This window comes from Scyliorhinus canicula, chromosome 6 (assembly GCF_902713615.1).
Source record: "Scyliorhinus canicula chromosome 6, sScyCan1.1, whole genome shotgun sequence".
Classification (NCBI taxonomy): domain Eukaryota; kingdom Metazoa; phylum Chordata; class Chondrichthyes; order Carcharhiniformes; family Scyliorhinidae; genus Scyliorhinus; species Scyliorhinus canicula.
The window spans coordinates 185,073,760-185,089,860 of NC_052151.1; the positions used below are offsets into that span (position 1 = coordinate 185,073,760).

Here is a 16,101-nt window from a genome sequence, read left to right on the forward strand (position 1 = left end):
TTCAGCAGGTCTGGCATCTACTGTTGGGAAAGAAATAGAATGAACACTTCGAGTCCATATCACTCTTAAAGAGTCTGAAGGATTTGAAACATTGGGGGAGATTCACCCAAAAAAATGACTCATTTTGGGCAAGTTTGGCGGGGTGATTCGCGGCAGATGTTTTGGTGTGATCCAGACCGGTATTCACCCAATTTTAGTCCTTTTTTTGGATCTTAGGGGATTTCTCATCGGTAAATCCCACACTTACTTTGGGATTCTCCATCGGTGGGATCCTCCGCTTCGCTGGAAGTGTACTCACTCCCGCGGTTTCCCGGTGGCGTGGGTTGGCCACCATGGGAAACCCCATTGGCTGGCTGCCGCTGTGGCGGGGACGTACCATGCCAGAAAATGGGGCTGGCGGAACAGAGAATCATGGCCATAGAATTTATTTCTGCAAAGGTGAACTCAACCTGCTGAATGAAATGAAAAATGAAAATCGCTTATTGTCACGAGTAGGCTTCAATGAAGTTACGTAAAAAGCCCCTAGTCGCCACATTCCGGCGCCTGTCCGGGGAGGCTGGTACGGGAATCGAACCGTGCTGCTGGCCTGCTTGGTCTGCTTTAAAAGCCAACGATTTAGCCCAGTGAGCTAAACCAGCCCCTCAGAGATCGGCTGCCATTTTTAAAGGGTGCCCTGATCTCAAAGTGAGATTGAGGGGAACCCCCCCTCCCCCCCACATACATGGCCAACACTTCCAACCCTCGACCCTGAGGGGCAAAGTCTCCCCCATCACTCCAAGTCTGCATGACCCCCTCCACCACCCAGGCATGAGGGTGACCCGGCCCCACACATCCATCCTCATGAGCTAACCACTGTACCATGATGCCTGTACCAATTTTGAGAGCCTTAATTTAGAGAACTGTTAGCATAGGGGTAATGTTCTTGCACTTGCAATCCAACAGCCAAGGCCAATGTTTCAGAGACATGAGCCTGAATGTTACCCTCGGGAAGCACCCGAAGCTGGCGCGGTCAGAAGCAGGTGTAAAACCTGCTCTCAGCCGACATCGCATTGTTAATGCAATATTATGCTGGGTGGCCAAGTAAGGTCCAGCCACATTAACCGTGTCTGCTGGTTGGGTTTGCACTGTGGAGAGAGCGGGGTGGGGGGTGGGAAAATGTGTCTGGCACCAGATCCCATCGGGACCCTGCAGGGAAAATTAAAAACAGAAGAGACAGCTCCCTGGAGGTTGCCGGGAGTTGTGGGGGAGACTGAGGGAGGACTCCAATAACTATCTCCCAATGAGCCCTGAAATGGACCAGAAGTTGATCTTCAATGCTATTGTTATGGGGTGGCGACCCCCCCCCCCCCCCCCCGCCCCCTGCCCCTCCCCCTCAACGCAGTTGGAAGCGAGTTTAGAACCTATCATGTAGCAAATTGATTTCACTGTGTCCTTAGAGAGGCCGAACACCTGCCTGTGGCACTGGATCTTGGACATCTGGAGGTTATTGGTGCACTGCCTGTATTTGCAGCTGCTGGGTAATGGCAACATCAGTGTCTCCTCCCACCTTGGCCTCCCTGCTGCATCAACTGAGCCCATACCTCCTCTTACAGGTCTCTATCTGGGGTGCTGTCTGCGCTCATCTTACCTCATCTCCCTCCTGCCCCTCTCTTCCTCTTCACAGGATATCCCACCAACAGAGTACACTATCTCCATTGGATCAGATGCAGAGGACTTGTGTCTTGCAAACTAAGGAGCACTGTCCTCTGATCCTTACGAAATTCTTCCAGCGAAGTCGAAATGCTGAGAATCACACCTAAAATGCTAAAAAATAACTAGGCAACTCAAGCTAAACTCTATATTCACACAGCCACACAATTCTAACACAGAGAAATTACTACTGCTCCTGAAGCCTTTTAACCTTCCCTTGGATAAGGAAATGCAAAAAGCGTAAAGCGCACCCACCCTTTTTCCATGTGTGACAAGCTAAAAATCCTATCGAGGCATAAAATCAACGTTCGTTGGCTTTTTAATGGCTTTGATTGTCAGTGGACACATATCCAATTCGCACACACCCCCCACTGACCTACAAATTTAATTCATGCATACCAGGTTGCTGCTGAAATGGCCAGGAAGGAGCTGGTGTGGGCCAGGGGGGTTAGAGGAGAGGCGTTATCGTCATGGGGAAAGGGTCGGGCGGGGTGTGCTGGCCTGGGACGAGCAGTCGATGAGCTATGGCTAGTCGGCGGGGGAGGGGGGGGGCGGGGTGCCCTCTGATCCGGCTGATCACCTGGAATGTGAGGGGGCTGAATGGGCCGGTTAAGAGAACTAAGGTATTTTCTCATCTGAAGGGGCTGAAGGCGGACGTGGCTATGCTCCAGGAGACCCACTTAAAGGTGGCGGACCAGCTTCGTCTGAGGAAGGGGTGGGTGGGGCAGGTTTTCCACTCAGGATTAGACGCGAAGAACCGGGGGGTGGTGATTCTGGTGGGGAAGAGGGTGGCGTTCGAGGCGTCTGAGGTGGTGTCGGACAAGGAGGGCAGATATATTATGGTGAAGGGTAGGCTGCAGGGAGAGAAGGTGGTGCTGGTTAATGTATATGCCCCGAATTGGGATGATGCTGGCTTTATGAGGCGCATGCTGGGCCACATTCCGGACCTGGAGGCAGGGGGCCTGATCATGGGGGGAGACTTTAGCACAGTGCTGGATCCCCCACTGGACCGGTCCAGTTCAAGGACGGGTAGGAGACCGGTGGCAGCCAAGGTGCTGAGGGGGTTTATGGACCAGATGGGAGGGGTGGATCCCTGGAGGTTTGGGAGGCCGAGGGCTCGGGAGTATTCCTTTTTCTCCCATGTCCATAGGGTTTACTCCCGAATAGATTTTTTCGTCCTGAGCAGGGGATTGATCCCGAAGGTGCAGGATGCCGAGTATTCGGCCGTAGCAATTTCAAACCATGCTCCGCACTGGGTCGATCTGGAGATGGGGGAGGCGCGGGACCAGCGCCCGCTGTGGCGCCTGGATGTGGGGATGCTGGGTGATGAGGAGGTGTGTAGGAGGGTCTGGGGAAGTATTGAGGGGTATCTTGAGACCAACGACACGGGGGAGGTCCGGGTGGGGATGGTCTGGGAGGCTCTGAAAGCAGTGATCCGGGGGGAGCTGATTTCCATCCGGGCCCATAGGGAAAGGAGGGAGAGGACGGAGAGGGAGAGACTGGTGGGGGAGCTCCTGGATGTGGATAGGAGATACGCGGAGGCACCGGAGGAGGGGTTGCTGGGGGAACGGCGTAGTTTGCAGGCCAAGTTTGACTTGTTGACCACCAGAAAGACGGAGACACAGTGGAGGAGGGCGCAAGGCGCGATATATGAGTATGGAGAGAAGACGAGCAGGATGTTGGCGCATCAGCTCCGTAGGCGAGATGCGGCTAGGGAAATTGGTGGAGTGACGGATAAGGGTGGGAATGTGGTGCAGAAGGGGGCAGAGGTGAACGGGGTCTTTAGGGACTTCTACGAGGAACTGTACCGGTCAGAGCCACCGGCGGGGGGGGGGGGGGGGGGGGGAATGGAGAGCTTCATGAAAAGGCTACGTTTTCCAAAGGTGCAAGAGGAGCTGGTGGAGGGGCTGGGGGCGCTGAAAGAGTTGGAGGAGCTAGTCAGGGGGATTGGTCAAATGCAGTCAGGTAAGGCGCCGGGGCCGGATGGGTTCCCGGTGGAATTTTATAAAAAGTATGCAGATCTGGTGGGCCTCCTGTTGGTGCGAGCCTTCAATGAGGCATGGGAGGGGGGGGCTTTGCCCCCGACGATGTCACGGGCGCTGATTTCCCTGATCCTGAAGCAGGATAAGTACCCCTTGCAGTGTGGATCATACAGGCCAATCTCGCTCCTCAATGTTGACGCTAAGTTGCTGGCGAAGATCCTGGCCACCAGGATAGAGGACTGTGTGCCGGGGTGATACACGAGGATCAGACAGGATTTGTCAAGGGAAGGCAGCTCAACACGAATGTGCGGAGATTATAAAATGTTATTATGATGCCAGCGGTGGAGGGGGAGGCGGAGATAGTGGTGACGCTGGATGCAGAGAAAGCGTTTGATAGAGTTGAGTGGGGGTACCTGTGGGAGGTGCTGGAGCGGTTCGGATTCGGGGAGGGGTTCATCAAATGGGTGAGGTTGCTCTATGAGGCCCCGATGGCGAGTGTAGTTACCAATGGAAGGAGATCAGAGTACTTCAGGCTCTACCGTGGGACCAGCCAGAGGTGCCCCCTGTCCCCCTTGCTTTTTGCACTGGCGATAGAACCTTTGGCTTTGGCGCTGTGGGAGTCGGGGAGGTGGAGGGGCCTGGTGCGGGGTGGGGAAGAACATAGGGTATCGCTATATGCGGATGACCTGCTGTTGTATGTGGCGGACCCAGAGGGGGGAATGCCGGGGGTGATGGAGCTGTTGGCTGAGTTTGGGAGCTTCTCGGGCTATAAGTTAAATCTAGGCAAGAGTGAGGTATTTGTAGTACACCCGGGTGATCAGGAGGTGGGAATTGGGAAGTTCCCGTTTAAGAGGGCAGTGAAGAGTTTCAGATACCTGGGGGTGCAGGTGGCCAGGAGTTGGGGACTCTCCATTAGCTTAATTTTACCAGGCTGGTGGAGCAGATGGAGGAGGAATTCAAAAGGTGGGACATGGTGCCGCTATCGCTGGCGGGTAGAGTGCAGTCTGTCAAAATGACGGTTCTCCTGAGGTTCTAGTTCCTCTTTCAGTGTTTGCCCATCTTTATCCCTAGGGCCTTTTTTAGGAGGGTGACTAGCAGCATCATGAGCTTTGTTTGGGCGCATGGGACCCCGAGGGTGAAGAGGGTCTTCTTGGAGCGGGGTGGAGATGGTGGGGGGCTGGCGTTACCCAATCTCTCGGGGTATTATTGGGCGGCCAATGTGTCGATGGTGCGCAAGTGGGTGATGGAGGGGGAGGGGGCAGCATGGAAATGGATGGAGAGGGCGTCCTGTGGAGATACAAGCCTGGGGGCCCTGGTAACGGCGCCGTGGCCGCTCCCTCCTACGAGGTATACCACGAGTCCGGTGGTGGCGGCTACCCTCAAGATTTGGGGGCAGTGGAGGCGACATAGGGGGGAAGTGGGGGGCTCGATGGAGGCTCCGTTAAGGGGGAACCATCGGTTTGTCCCGGGGAACATTGATGGGGGGTTCCAGGGTTGGCACAGAGCCGGCATCAGACAGCTGAGGGACCTGTTCATTGATGGGAGGTTTGCGAGCCTGGGGGAGTTGGAGGAGAAATTTGGGCTCCCCCCCGGGGAACATGTTCAGGTATCTGCAGGTAAAGGCGTTTGCTAGGCGGAAGATGCAGGGATTCCCTTTGCTTCCCGCGAGGTGGGTGAGTGACAGGGTGCTTTCGGGGGTCTGGGTCGGGAGGGGAAGATATCTGATATCTACAAGGTAATGCAGGAGAAGGAAGAGGTGTCAGTAGAGGAGCTGAAAGCTACGTGGGAGGGGGAACTGGGGGAACAGATCGAAGATGGGACATGGGCTGATGCCCTGGAGAGGGTTAACTCTTCCTCCTCATGTGCGCGGCTTAGCCTCATCCAATTCAAGGTGCTGCACCAGGCTCACATGTCCGGGTCTAGGATAAGTAAGTTCTTTGGGGGCGAAGACAGGTGTGTCAGGTGTTCGGGGAGTCCAGCGAACCATGCCCATATGTTCTGGGCATGCCCGGCACTGGAGGAGTTCTGGAAGGGGGTGGCGAGGACGGTGTCGAGGGTGGTAGGATCCAGGGTCAAGCCAGGCTGGGAACTCGCGATTTTTGGGGTTGGGGTGGAGCCGGGAGTGCAGGAGGCGAAAGATGCCGGTGTGCTGGCCTTTGCGTCCCTAGTAGCCCGGCGGAGGATCTTGCTCAGTGGAAGGATGCGAGACCCCCAAGCGTGGAGACCTGGATCAATGCCATGGCGGGTTTTATTAAGCTAGAGAAGGTCAAATTCGTCCTGAGAGGATCGGTACAAGGGTTCTTTAGGCAGTGGCAACCTTTCCTTGACTTTCTGGCTCAACAATAGGGTACTGGGTCAGCAGCAGCAGCAACCCGGGGGGAGGGGGGGAAAAAGGGGGGGGACACGTTGACTATGTTTGCTTATTTAATTTTAATTTATTTTTAAGTTCTCTTGTTTACTGGGTTTGAGGGGGTAGGGGGTGTGATACATGCGTTGATATGGTCTTGGGGGTGTTACAGTTATTATGGTGTTTTATTGTTGCTTTTCAATGTTTGTTGTTATATTTTCTGTAAAAAATTCCAATAAAAATTATTTTAAAAAATAAAAAAAATTTAATTCATGCGCTTTGACATCAGGAAACGCTCCCGACATCTAAGATTTTACCCACTTCCAGGATGGATGGGCACTCGGCTCAGGCACATAAAATACTGACCACGAGATCTCCCCCTGGCAGCTGGAGGCGTTTAAAGTCAACTAATACATCTGGAATAAAATTATAATCTCATTAATAATTATCGTGAAACTGGTGGATTGTGATAAATCCCAACTGGTTCAACAATATCCTTCATTGAACAAAATCTGCTTCCATACTTGTTCTAGCTTACATGTGACTCTAGGCCCACAGCAATGTGGCTGACTCTTAACTGGTTTCTGAAGTGGCCTAGAAGCAATTCAAAGGCAATTAGGGATGAGCATTAAATACTGGCCTTGGGATGCTTGCATCCCAAGAATGAATACAAAAAATTAAGCTGAGACAAAAAAATGTTTTGTTCATACTAAGATGCCTCAGCATAAGCCAAACAAGATTCATACCTTCGATCCATTCATTCCTGGGTATCCTTTATGCCCCTAAAGGAAATTTACATTCATCAAAATAGATAGATACATAATAGATGATGTAAAGTAAAAATGACTGCTCATTAGAAAGATTAATATTTAGAGGTCACAATAAAACTTACAGGAATTCCAGGATACCGAACAAACCCAGGCCATCCAGGCATTCCTGCGTTCCCTTTCTTGCCTCTTGGTCCCTGTACGGTGGGTTTATAAAAGCACATAAAAATTAACATATAATTCATGAAGAACAAATTCAGAAAACATTATAATCTCTTTTGTTAAATCAAGGAATGTTTTAATGAGTGCCTTGTATCTTTTAAATATAGGGCTCGATTCAGCGGAATCTCGCGAGGCGTCGCAATCTGGATCTCGCTTTCGCTAGTCGAGATGCAGATCAGAATATTTAAATGAGTCATTACTCTCGTTTAAATATCCGTTAACTGGATTCACCCAGGGCCCGGGATTCGCCGGCCATGCCTAGGTGACCCCACCAGTACTGGTCCACACAAACATGGACCAGGCGTAATACCACCCAGGGGTCTCCCAGGCCACTGGATATCCCCTGGGTGGTTGGGGACAGGGCAGGGTGGTACCCAGGAACTCTGCCAGGGTTCCTGGGTGGCACTGCCAGGCTGCCACGGGCACTGCGAGTATTCCCAGGTGCCGGGTTGTCACTGCCAGGGTCTGGGCCTTGGGTGGGGGCCTTGCGAGGTAGAGGGGGTGAGGGAGAGTTACCGGGGGCCTCCCCAAGGCGTGAGGGCGGTCACAAAATCGGGGAAGCTGGGGGGGTGGGCGATACGATCGGGGCAGCCAATCAAATTGGCACCCTGAGCTGTGAGGAAATACTTCTAAATGTGACCTCAACAGAGAGAATCTCCCCGAGGCCAAAAAAACGAGTTGTTTCTTGGCACCCTTTAACTCAAGTCCGCTAAATCGCGCCGATAGTGTTTTAGCATTCAGCCTTAATTTTCTATAACATTGTGTTATCTCTAATTCTAGAATGGATTCAGGGACGAATTTCTCTTCATATTTTGACCAGGTTAAATCCAATACCACATCTAGTTGAATCACTTCAATTTTTATTCATCAGGCGTAACTTCAGCAGTAGAGCTGTGGAAGTTCTGGTATGGATCATAGAGTCACAGGGCGGGATTCTCTGTTTGCCAACGCCAAAATCACGTTCGCCGATCGTCCGGAGAATCCCCGTTTGCAGCGAAATCGAGTGCAGTGCCGCTTTTGCGATGCTCCGCCCCTTCAAAAACGGCATACTCAAAGTCGTCGGGACGGCCTCAGGAGGCCCTCCCCTGATGTTCCACCCCTGATGGGCCATTGAAATTGGTCATCCTCTAAGTAGTTATATGCTATCTTGCTCTCTGATCTTTTTCATAGCTAACAAAAACCTTACTATGATCACTGTCCCCAAATGATCCCACACTGTCACATGATCCACTTGACCCACCTCATTCCCTCGATCCAACAATGTTTCCTTCTTCAATGGGCTGGATATTTATCAGGAAAACTCTTCTGAATGTGGCCAAAAACCTTTCTCCCTGTCTGCCCTTTTGACCATTATCCTAAACTAATTTGGATTATTGCAGTTCTGCAATATCTCTGCTCTATAGGTTTTGTACCTCTCTGTAGCTTCCCTGCAAATTTGCTCATCAATATTTTTCACGCTAGTTGATGGCCTGTAGAATATACACAGTGGCATAATGCTACCTGCAGTGTTTCTTAACCATAACCAGATAGATTCTGTCTTCGACCCTTTGGAACATCCTCTCTCCCCAGCACTTTGATATTATAATCAATAAATCCACTCCACCTCCTTTCTATCCTTCCCTACCTTTCATGAACACCTTGAATCCAGGAATTTTTAGTATTTATGGGCGGCACAGTGGTTAGTACTACTGCCTCACAGCTCCAGGGACCTAGGTTCAATTCCAGCCTCGGGTGATCATGTGGACTTTATACTTTCTCCCTGTGTCTGCGTGGGTTTCCTCCGGATGCTCTGGTTTCCTCCCATAGCCTGCAGATTCGGTAGATTGGCCACGCTAAATTGCCCCTTAGTGTCCAAAAAGATTAGGTGGGGTTACTGGGTTACAGGAATAGGGTGGAGGCAAGGTCTTAAGTAGGGTGCTCTTTCAAGGGCCAGTGTAGACTCGATGGGCCAAATGGCCTCCTGCACTGTAAATACTTTGACTTTGACAAATCCTGGATTTTTTTAACCAAGTCTCCACTTTGTCACAAGGTCATATTTGCACTGTGCCTGCAGCTCACCAACCTTATTGTCTGTGCTGTGAACGTTAACATATACACACATCGCTTTTTTTTCTCCTGTCCCTACCAATTAGGTAAGCTGAAGATGACAGATCCAATCCCAAAATCATATGATTGGAAGACAAATACGACCTCCCATTTTCTTTTACGTTTAGAATATAATTTGAAATATTTCTTTGAACTTTTTGCCTTCTGAGTTTTTCTTTGTCAACACAACAGATGCAAACTGCCCATAGATCAATGTCAGATGTTATTTGCAGCTCGGCACGAGTAATCTAACATGATTGATTTGCTAATTATTCCTCTATCATTGCAAAGTATATGACCTGTATATGATGTTTGTCACTGACAGATCAGGGGACGTTTTTTCTATTAGTTACAACGTAAGCATTGAGCAGATTTTTTACATGCTCATCATTTCTAACAAAATCTATATCTAAAATAACAATCAGGGGAAATCTTTCTACAATCAATAACTGGAAAATATATTCTGTCACAGGAGGAGTTGAAATTATGAACCAACACCATCATGCTTCTGCACTCCACTTACATATATATCAATATTAATTCATTAAACAAATGCAAGCTAAAACACAAGAACCACAATTTACCATATAAAAAAAATCAAACTCCAGTTTTAACTCTACTTACAGATATTCCCAATGGCCCCTCATCACCTCGTGGTCCTGGAAATCCTTTCTCTCCCTTTATAAAAGTAGAGAACTCAAATTAAGTCTTGTTATTTGTAGTATTGATTAAATGATCCAAAAGCTTATACTAAAGAAAATGTTTTATTAACCTTGGGTCCAATAATGCCTTGTGGCCCTTGTAATCCCTGTGCTCCTTGATATGCCTGAAAATAGGATATAAGATTAACAAATAAATTCTACCCATGTATTCAATTCAGATGCAAATTGGGTGGCATATTCTTCACTTATATTCCATGGAACAGTGGTTAATAAGCACTGCTGTCTCACAGCGACAGGGACCCAGGTTCGATTCTGACCTCGGGTGACTGTGTGGAGTTTGCACATTGTCTCCATGTTTGCATTGGTTTCCTCCGGGTTCTCCAGTGTCCTCTCACAATCCAAAGATGTGCAGATCACGTGGATTGGCCATGCTAAATTGCCCTTTAGTGTCCAAATGTTAGGTTAGATGGGGTTACAGGGATCGGGTGGGGATTGGATCTAGGTAGGAAGGTCGGTGCAGACTCATTGGGCCAAATGGCCTCCTTATGCACTGTAGGGATTCCATGATTCTATATTCACTACATTGTACCTCGATGCCTGTGCCTCCGTCCCTTCCTGGCTGACCTGGATCTCCAACTATTCCCTGTAAAGGAAATGCAATGCATATGCTGTAAATAAGGGCAAAGATTTAGGATTATGTTTATGTAAGTAGCCATATGGGCACTCTCAATATAATTTTACCTCATATCCAGGTTCTCCTTTTGCTCCATAAACTCCTGCAATACCCTGTTCAAAAATATAGGTTTGTTATTTTTGACAACACAATGTTATAGATGATCTCAAGTTATTTGTTCTTTCTCCTTCAATACATTCTCTGTCACATCGCAAACAAAAGATTGCCAATAATAATTTTATTAATTCCAATCATTGTGATAACAGGGCTGATTCCTCAATCAGGAACTCCCAACAAATGCAGAACTTATAACTGGTTAGCAATTGCTGACCTTTAAATTTTCCATTCATTTAAGTCAATGCATGAAATAAAGGAGGCTGCAGAACCAAAACATCCTGACCAGTGCTCCATGTGAGGGTTACTTCTCACTAGGAATGGTGCATCAGAGAATCAGCCCTGACACCTCAGAGCACTTTGTTTGCATATTGCCTCAGTCAGTCACTATCTAAAACAGTAACATTGTGGAATCCAACACCAAGTGCCAGAGTCACTTGGAAACCATGGAGATGGCTGATATAGAAAGCTAAAATATCATATAGATAGGCTTGCTATCCAAAGTTGGAGTTAGTGATTTATTATGAGGACATGTAGACAGGACTTTGTTCTGCATCAGTTGTATCCGATAGCTGTTCTGGAATTAATTTATATTGACAATAACTCTAACATAGAAAAGTGTTCTATTGGGCATTCCTCACTTCAAAAAACACAAGAGTTTAACAAAATAGTTAAATAGATTATTATACATAATGTTACTCACAAGTTTTCCTTTTGTACCTTTTCTTCCGGGTAACCCTGGATCGCCCACAAGACCCTTCAAAATATGTAAAGTAATGTGTTGAAACCAAATTATTTAAAGTCAATACCAAGCTTAAGAGGATAATAAAAAAACTACTTACTCTGGGACCTTTCATGCCAAATCTGCCTCGAATACCAGGGAATCCCTTATCTCCCTTAAGATATGAACATTCAAAATTAAATAAATGAAAAGAAAAAGTGCAATGAATATTTTGACCATATTAATGTTTTCTCGTCACAATAAGAAAAGAATACAATTGAATACTTTGCTTGATTAAGGGAATAGTGTTTAAGTGAATCTTCAACATGGTTCTTAAATATTTATTTCCTCATCCTTTGCTTATTATTATGTTTTACTCTCACACTTGAGTGAAAGAAAACACTGAGAACTTAGCCCAAAGCCTTTCCAATGCCTGAAATCAGATTTTGTCAGTACGTTTCAGATCTTTTGATCGTTTTCTCTGGAAATTTGAAAAAGATAACTTACTGATATTTTTAGGAACATAGCACTGAGGAGCAGTAATAGGCCATTTGGCCCTTCAAACCTATTCCATGATTCAATAGGATCATGGATGATCAGGCTATAGACTCAACTCATCATATTTGGTACAACATATTATGGTGAGTAGAAAGGAAAGAGAATCTGAGATAGTTGGTATTGAAGATTTTAATGAGATGGCTTTGATAGTGTTGTAAATAATAAGCAATTCTAAGGCTTTGTTTTGTAGTTTGTAATAGACTGATACCTCATGCCCAATATGATTATGATCAGTCAGTGATAAAGCAGAATGATTTTTATATTATTTCATAGGATGTAGGAGTTTCTGGTAAGGCCTGTATTTATCGTCCTTCGCTAATTGTCCTTGACAAATGTGGTGGTGAGCCACATTCTTGAATTAGTACAGTCCATTTGGTGCAGGCACACTCACAGTACTATTAGGAAGGGAGCTCCAGGACTTTGTCCTTAAGCCTTTTCCATCATTGAATAAGATTTTAGGTGATTTTATTGTGACAACTCAAGTTCTTTTTCTGCCGATACCCCCGCCCTGTCCAATAACCATCGACTCCCATGTCCGCCTTGCCCAATAACCCTCGACTCCCATGTCAATCAAAAATATGTCCAACTCAGCCTTGAATACCTTCAATGATCCAGCCTCCACTGATCCTTACCCCCGGGCAAGGGAGTTCCAAAGATTAATGACCTCCTGATCTCAATTTTAAATGGAAACACCTCGGGCTGGATTCTCCGTCCCACGACGCCCAGATCACGTTTCTTGACAAGACGATCAGGCATCGGGGGGAAAATCAGGATCGCGATGCTCCGACCCCCCGCTGGGACCGTGATCAAGGTACATGACCATGCACCAGCGGGAGGATGTAAATTATTGCATTTGCTTCAATTTAGCAGGCGCGGCACCCTATACTCCAGACCTCTGTGATTCTTCGGTCTCTGGGGCCAGGAATCATGTGGGCGCAGTTCACTTGGGGTCTCTACCAGCGTAGCCCTGGTTGGTGGGTCTTGCAGTGGGCCAAGGGGGTAACTCCTTAGGGGAGTTGCCCCCAGAGTCCATCCGAAGGCCACACCTGCCCCCTAAATTGCACTACCTGCCCACCTCTCCTCTTTCAGAGCCCCCCCCCCCCCCCACCTCCAGGGACCCAAGAATAGAAAGACTCTCACCAGGGACCCTATGAATAGGGACCCCCCCCCCCGGAACCCCCTAACTAAAGGGACCCCGCACAAAGACTCCCTAACTAAAGAGCCCCCCCAAACCAAACAGGACCCCCAAAAAAACCAACCCCCGCACAGAATCCCCCCCTCCCAGAAAAGAGACCCTTGTCCGGAAGCTCGAGAGCAGTCTGGACAGGGTCAGTGAAAACATTACAGCTGTAATACTTACCGAGAGGCTCCATGTGTACATTCCTGGGAGGAGATCAGCTGTGACCTGTGTTTCAACCCCACAGATCCAGTAACTGCAAATCATTCATAACTTTCTAGTAATGGGCTGTGATTGACAGCTTCCACAAACCAGCTGCAGCTTTGATTCATTCATCTCCCTTCATGGATCAGTGACTCTAAGTGGTGAAATCTCAGTGTTTATAAACATTGCTCACATCAAAGCGAGGTCACTGCATTGCAATAACACCCTTTTGTGATTAGAATGTACTTAGTACTTGGAAAGTACTGCCCACTCTTCAGTGTTTTCATCGTTGAGGCGCTGAACACGCCAACCAGACCAGCTCCTCAGAGATTGGGTCACTATTTTTAAAGGGTTCGCCAGTCACTAAGTGAACTTGAGGTCCCCCACACCTCCCCACCCACAGGCAATGTCACCCCCCACACAAGATCATTACCCCACACCTGCCCAAGTAAGGACACCCGCTATGTGGGCCCTGAGGGGCCCCTTTTCAGGCCTCCCCACCCCAGGCCTCCCAACCCGTCCCTGTCAGGCCCTGTCCCCTTTCAGGACCCCCACCCTTCGCCCATCCCCAACCTTTATGAGGCAACTTCATACCCACCACCTTTCATAACCCCCCCCCCCCCATCCCCCTTTCTTGTGCATGGGCCCCCTCATGTCCAAACCCTTGAAAGTGCCACCCTGCCATTTCCACCCAGGAACCCGGGCAATGCCAGGCTGATAGTGCCAAGGTATCCAGATTCCAGAGGTAGAGTTAGGGGACCACCCTGACCTTTTCCTAATCACCCAGGGGTCTCCAAAGGCCTGGGAGCCCCGCCCCCCGCCCCAGCTGCCATTACACCTAACGGCTCATTTAAATATGCTCATCTGGGTGTTGCCCTGCGCGGGTGCAATCCAGATTGCGATGTCTCGCGAGGTTCGGATGGATCTCACGTGACATCTTGAATTTCGCAAATCTCGCCAGAGGCCTCCCGCGAGATTCAATGGCCTCGCCGTGTCACCAAGACAGGCCCGACGAGGCCATTGAATCGCGCCCTTTGTATTCCCTGCACAACTTGCTTTCCTATCTATCTTCATATCATCCATAAATTTAACTACAATACCGTTGGTCACTTTATCCAAGTCATTAATATAGATGGTAAATAGTTGATGGCCAGCATTGATCGCTGTGACACTGCACTAGTTACAGTTTGCCATCCTGATAAAAACTCAAATTAACATACTGTTTCCTGTAGCCAATCCCCTATCCTTGTGCATATATCACCCCAATGTCATAAGCTGTTATCTTGTGCAGTAACCTTTATGGGGCATCTGTTATAAATTCAATTAATTGTGTCCTTGAGTGCTAAACTAGCAGTTTTTAGGAGATTGTAACATTTAAGGTACAGGTTGTTCCAATGCTTGTTACATTGGTTCCTGCCTTGTAACAAGTATGGGACCCCCTCAGGATGTTTTGAATAGTCCCAGGTCAGTTCAATGGTCGGTGAACAGCTTCTCTTGAGACAGTCAGCTTGAGGCAGTCTGACAGCTAAAAAGCTCAGCTGTTAGCTCTGAGGAGCTAAGAAGTTCAGACAAGTTCTGGTAATTGAAGTGGACTCAGGGCTGACTGACAAATAGGACTAATGATTTGTAGGTAAATCTATGAATTTTTTTTCGGTTGCATCTGTCATTTACTCTGTAATGTGTGTTGGATCACAGTTCATCTGTTCATTCATATAAGTATAAGACTGATTTGTAAATTGTTTTATGTCTCTGACCTTAGTAATGTTTGTTTTTGTTTATTTGTGGGTCTTGTTTCTTTATTCTAAAAGTAGCTGTCTTGAATCTTGATCTTTATTTACTTTAAGCAGAATATTATTGGTCCCTAACCGGAATTCTCCTCTTGGCCTGAGGTCTGGCCAAGGAGGGCAAAACACCTTGGGCGCGATTCTCCGCAAATGCGCCCCCTCCCGGGATCCGATTCTCCCCCCCGGGCGGGGCTAGCAGCGGGGCCCCGTGAAGCATGGCATCGCGGGCTCAGCGTCCGTCGCCAAGCATCATGCCGGCTGACGCGCACGATGACGTCAGCAGCGCATGCGCGGGTTGGACGGCTCCAACCCGCGCATTTGCGGGTGACGTCATCACACAGACGCGTCAAACCCGCGCATGCGTGGGCCGTCATGCCCCTCAGCCGCCCCGCGGACTGATCCTGCGGGGCGGCGGAAGAACAAATAGTGCGCGGGTATCGGACCCGCTGCCCACGATCGGTGCCCACCGATCGCAGGCCCATGCCACCCTTGGCACGGCCGTGGTGCGGCAGTGCCAATCGGTGCCATGGTTGTCCGCGACGGGCACTTTGCGGCCGTTTTCACGAACGCTGAAAGCAGGTGTGATTGTGGCCGTGAAAATGGCCGTAAACTCCAAGGTATTCGGCCCATCGGCCTGCGGAGAATCACTGTTCGCCGTAAAAAACGGCGAGCAGCGATTTGTGTCGGGGGGGGGCGGCCGGAGGGGGGGGGGGGGAGAATAGCGGGAGGCCGTGAAAATTATCGGGAAGGCCCTCCCGCTATTCTCCGACCCGTCGTGGGCAGCGGAGAATCGCGCCCCTTGTTAAATGTCTTTTGGAAATCCAGATACATTATACCAACTGGTTCTCCTTTATCCACTCTGCTTGGTCCATTCTTAAAGAACTCTAATAAATTAGTGAAACTTGATTTCCCTTTCACAAAATCATGTTGATTTTGCCTGATATTATTGTGATTTTCTAAATGCCCTGCTACTAAATCTTTAATAATGGATTCTAGCATTTTTGGAATGACAGATTCCTAGTTACCTACTTTCTGTCTCCCTCCTGAATGAAGGTTTACATCTGTGATTTTCAAATCCGCTGGGACCTTTCTAGTATCGAGGATATTTTGGAAAAT

General features: G+C 48.6%; 1 protein-coding gene and 1 long non-coding RNA gene across 5 annotated transcripts in view; one reads left to right on the forward strand and one right to left on the reverse strand.

Moving 5' to 3' along the window:
• Window positions 1-16,101, forward strand: part of LOC119967745 — a 320,884-nt gene that overhangs the window by 111,671 nt on the left and 193,112 nt on the right. Inside the window, exon 1 of one of the 2 annotated variants that reach the window (XR_005461058.1) lies at window positions 14,726-14,831. The exons of the other annotated variant lie outside the window; for it this stretch is intronic. This is a non-coding gene — a long non-coding RNA (uncharacterized LOC119967745). Of the gene's footprint in view, window positions 1-14,725; window positions 14,832-16,101 lie in introns of those variants that run through there. 2 annotated transcript variants of the gene reach the window in all.
• zmp:0000000760 (collagen alpha-1(IX) chain) overlaps window positions 1-16,101 on the reverse strand; it is a 134,048-nt gene that overhangs the window by 57,327 nt on the left and 60,620 nt on the right. For all 3 annotated transcript variants that reach the window (XM_038800642.1, XM_038800641.1, XM_038800640.1), the window contains exons 14-21: window positions 11,384-11,437; window positions 11,245-11,298; window positions 10,496-10,540; window positions 10,344-10,397; window positions 9,865-9,918; window positions 9,717-9,770; window positions 6,911-6,982; window positions 6,765-6,800 (exon numbers count right to left, since the gene is read on the reverse strand). In XM_038800642.1, the coding sequence (XP_038656570.1) occupies window positions 6,765-6,800; window positions 6,911-6,982; window positions 9,717-9,770; window positions 9,865-9,918; window positions 10,344-10,397; window positions 10,496-10,540; window positions 11,245-11,298; window positions 11,384-11,437 (423 nt within the window). The remainder of the gene's footprint in view (window positions 1-6,764; window positions 6,801-6,910; window positions 6,983-9,716; window positions 9,771-9,864; window positions 9,919-10,343; window positions 10,398-10,495; window positions 10,541-11,244; window positions 11,299-11,383; window positions 11,438-16,101) is intronic.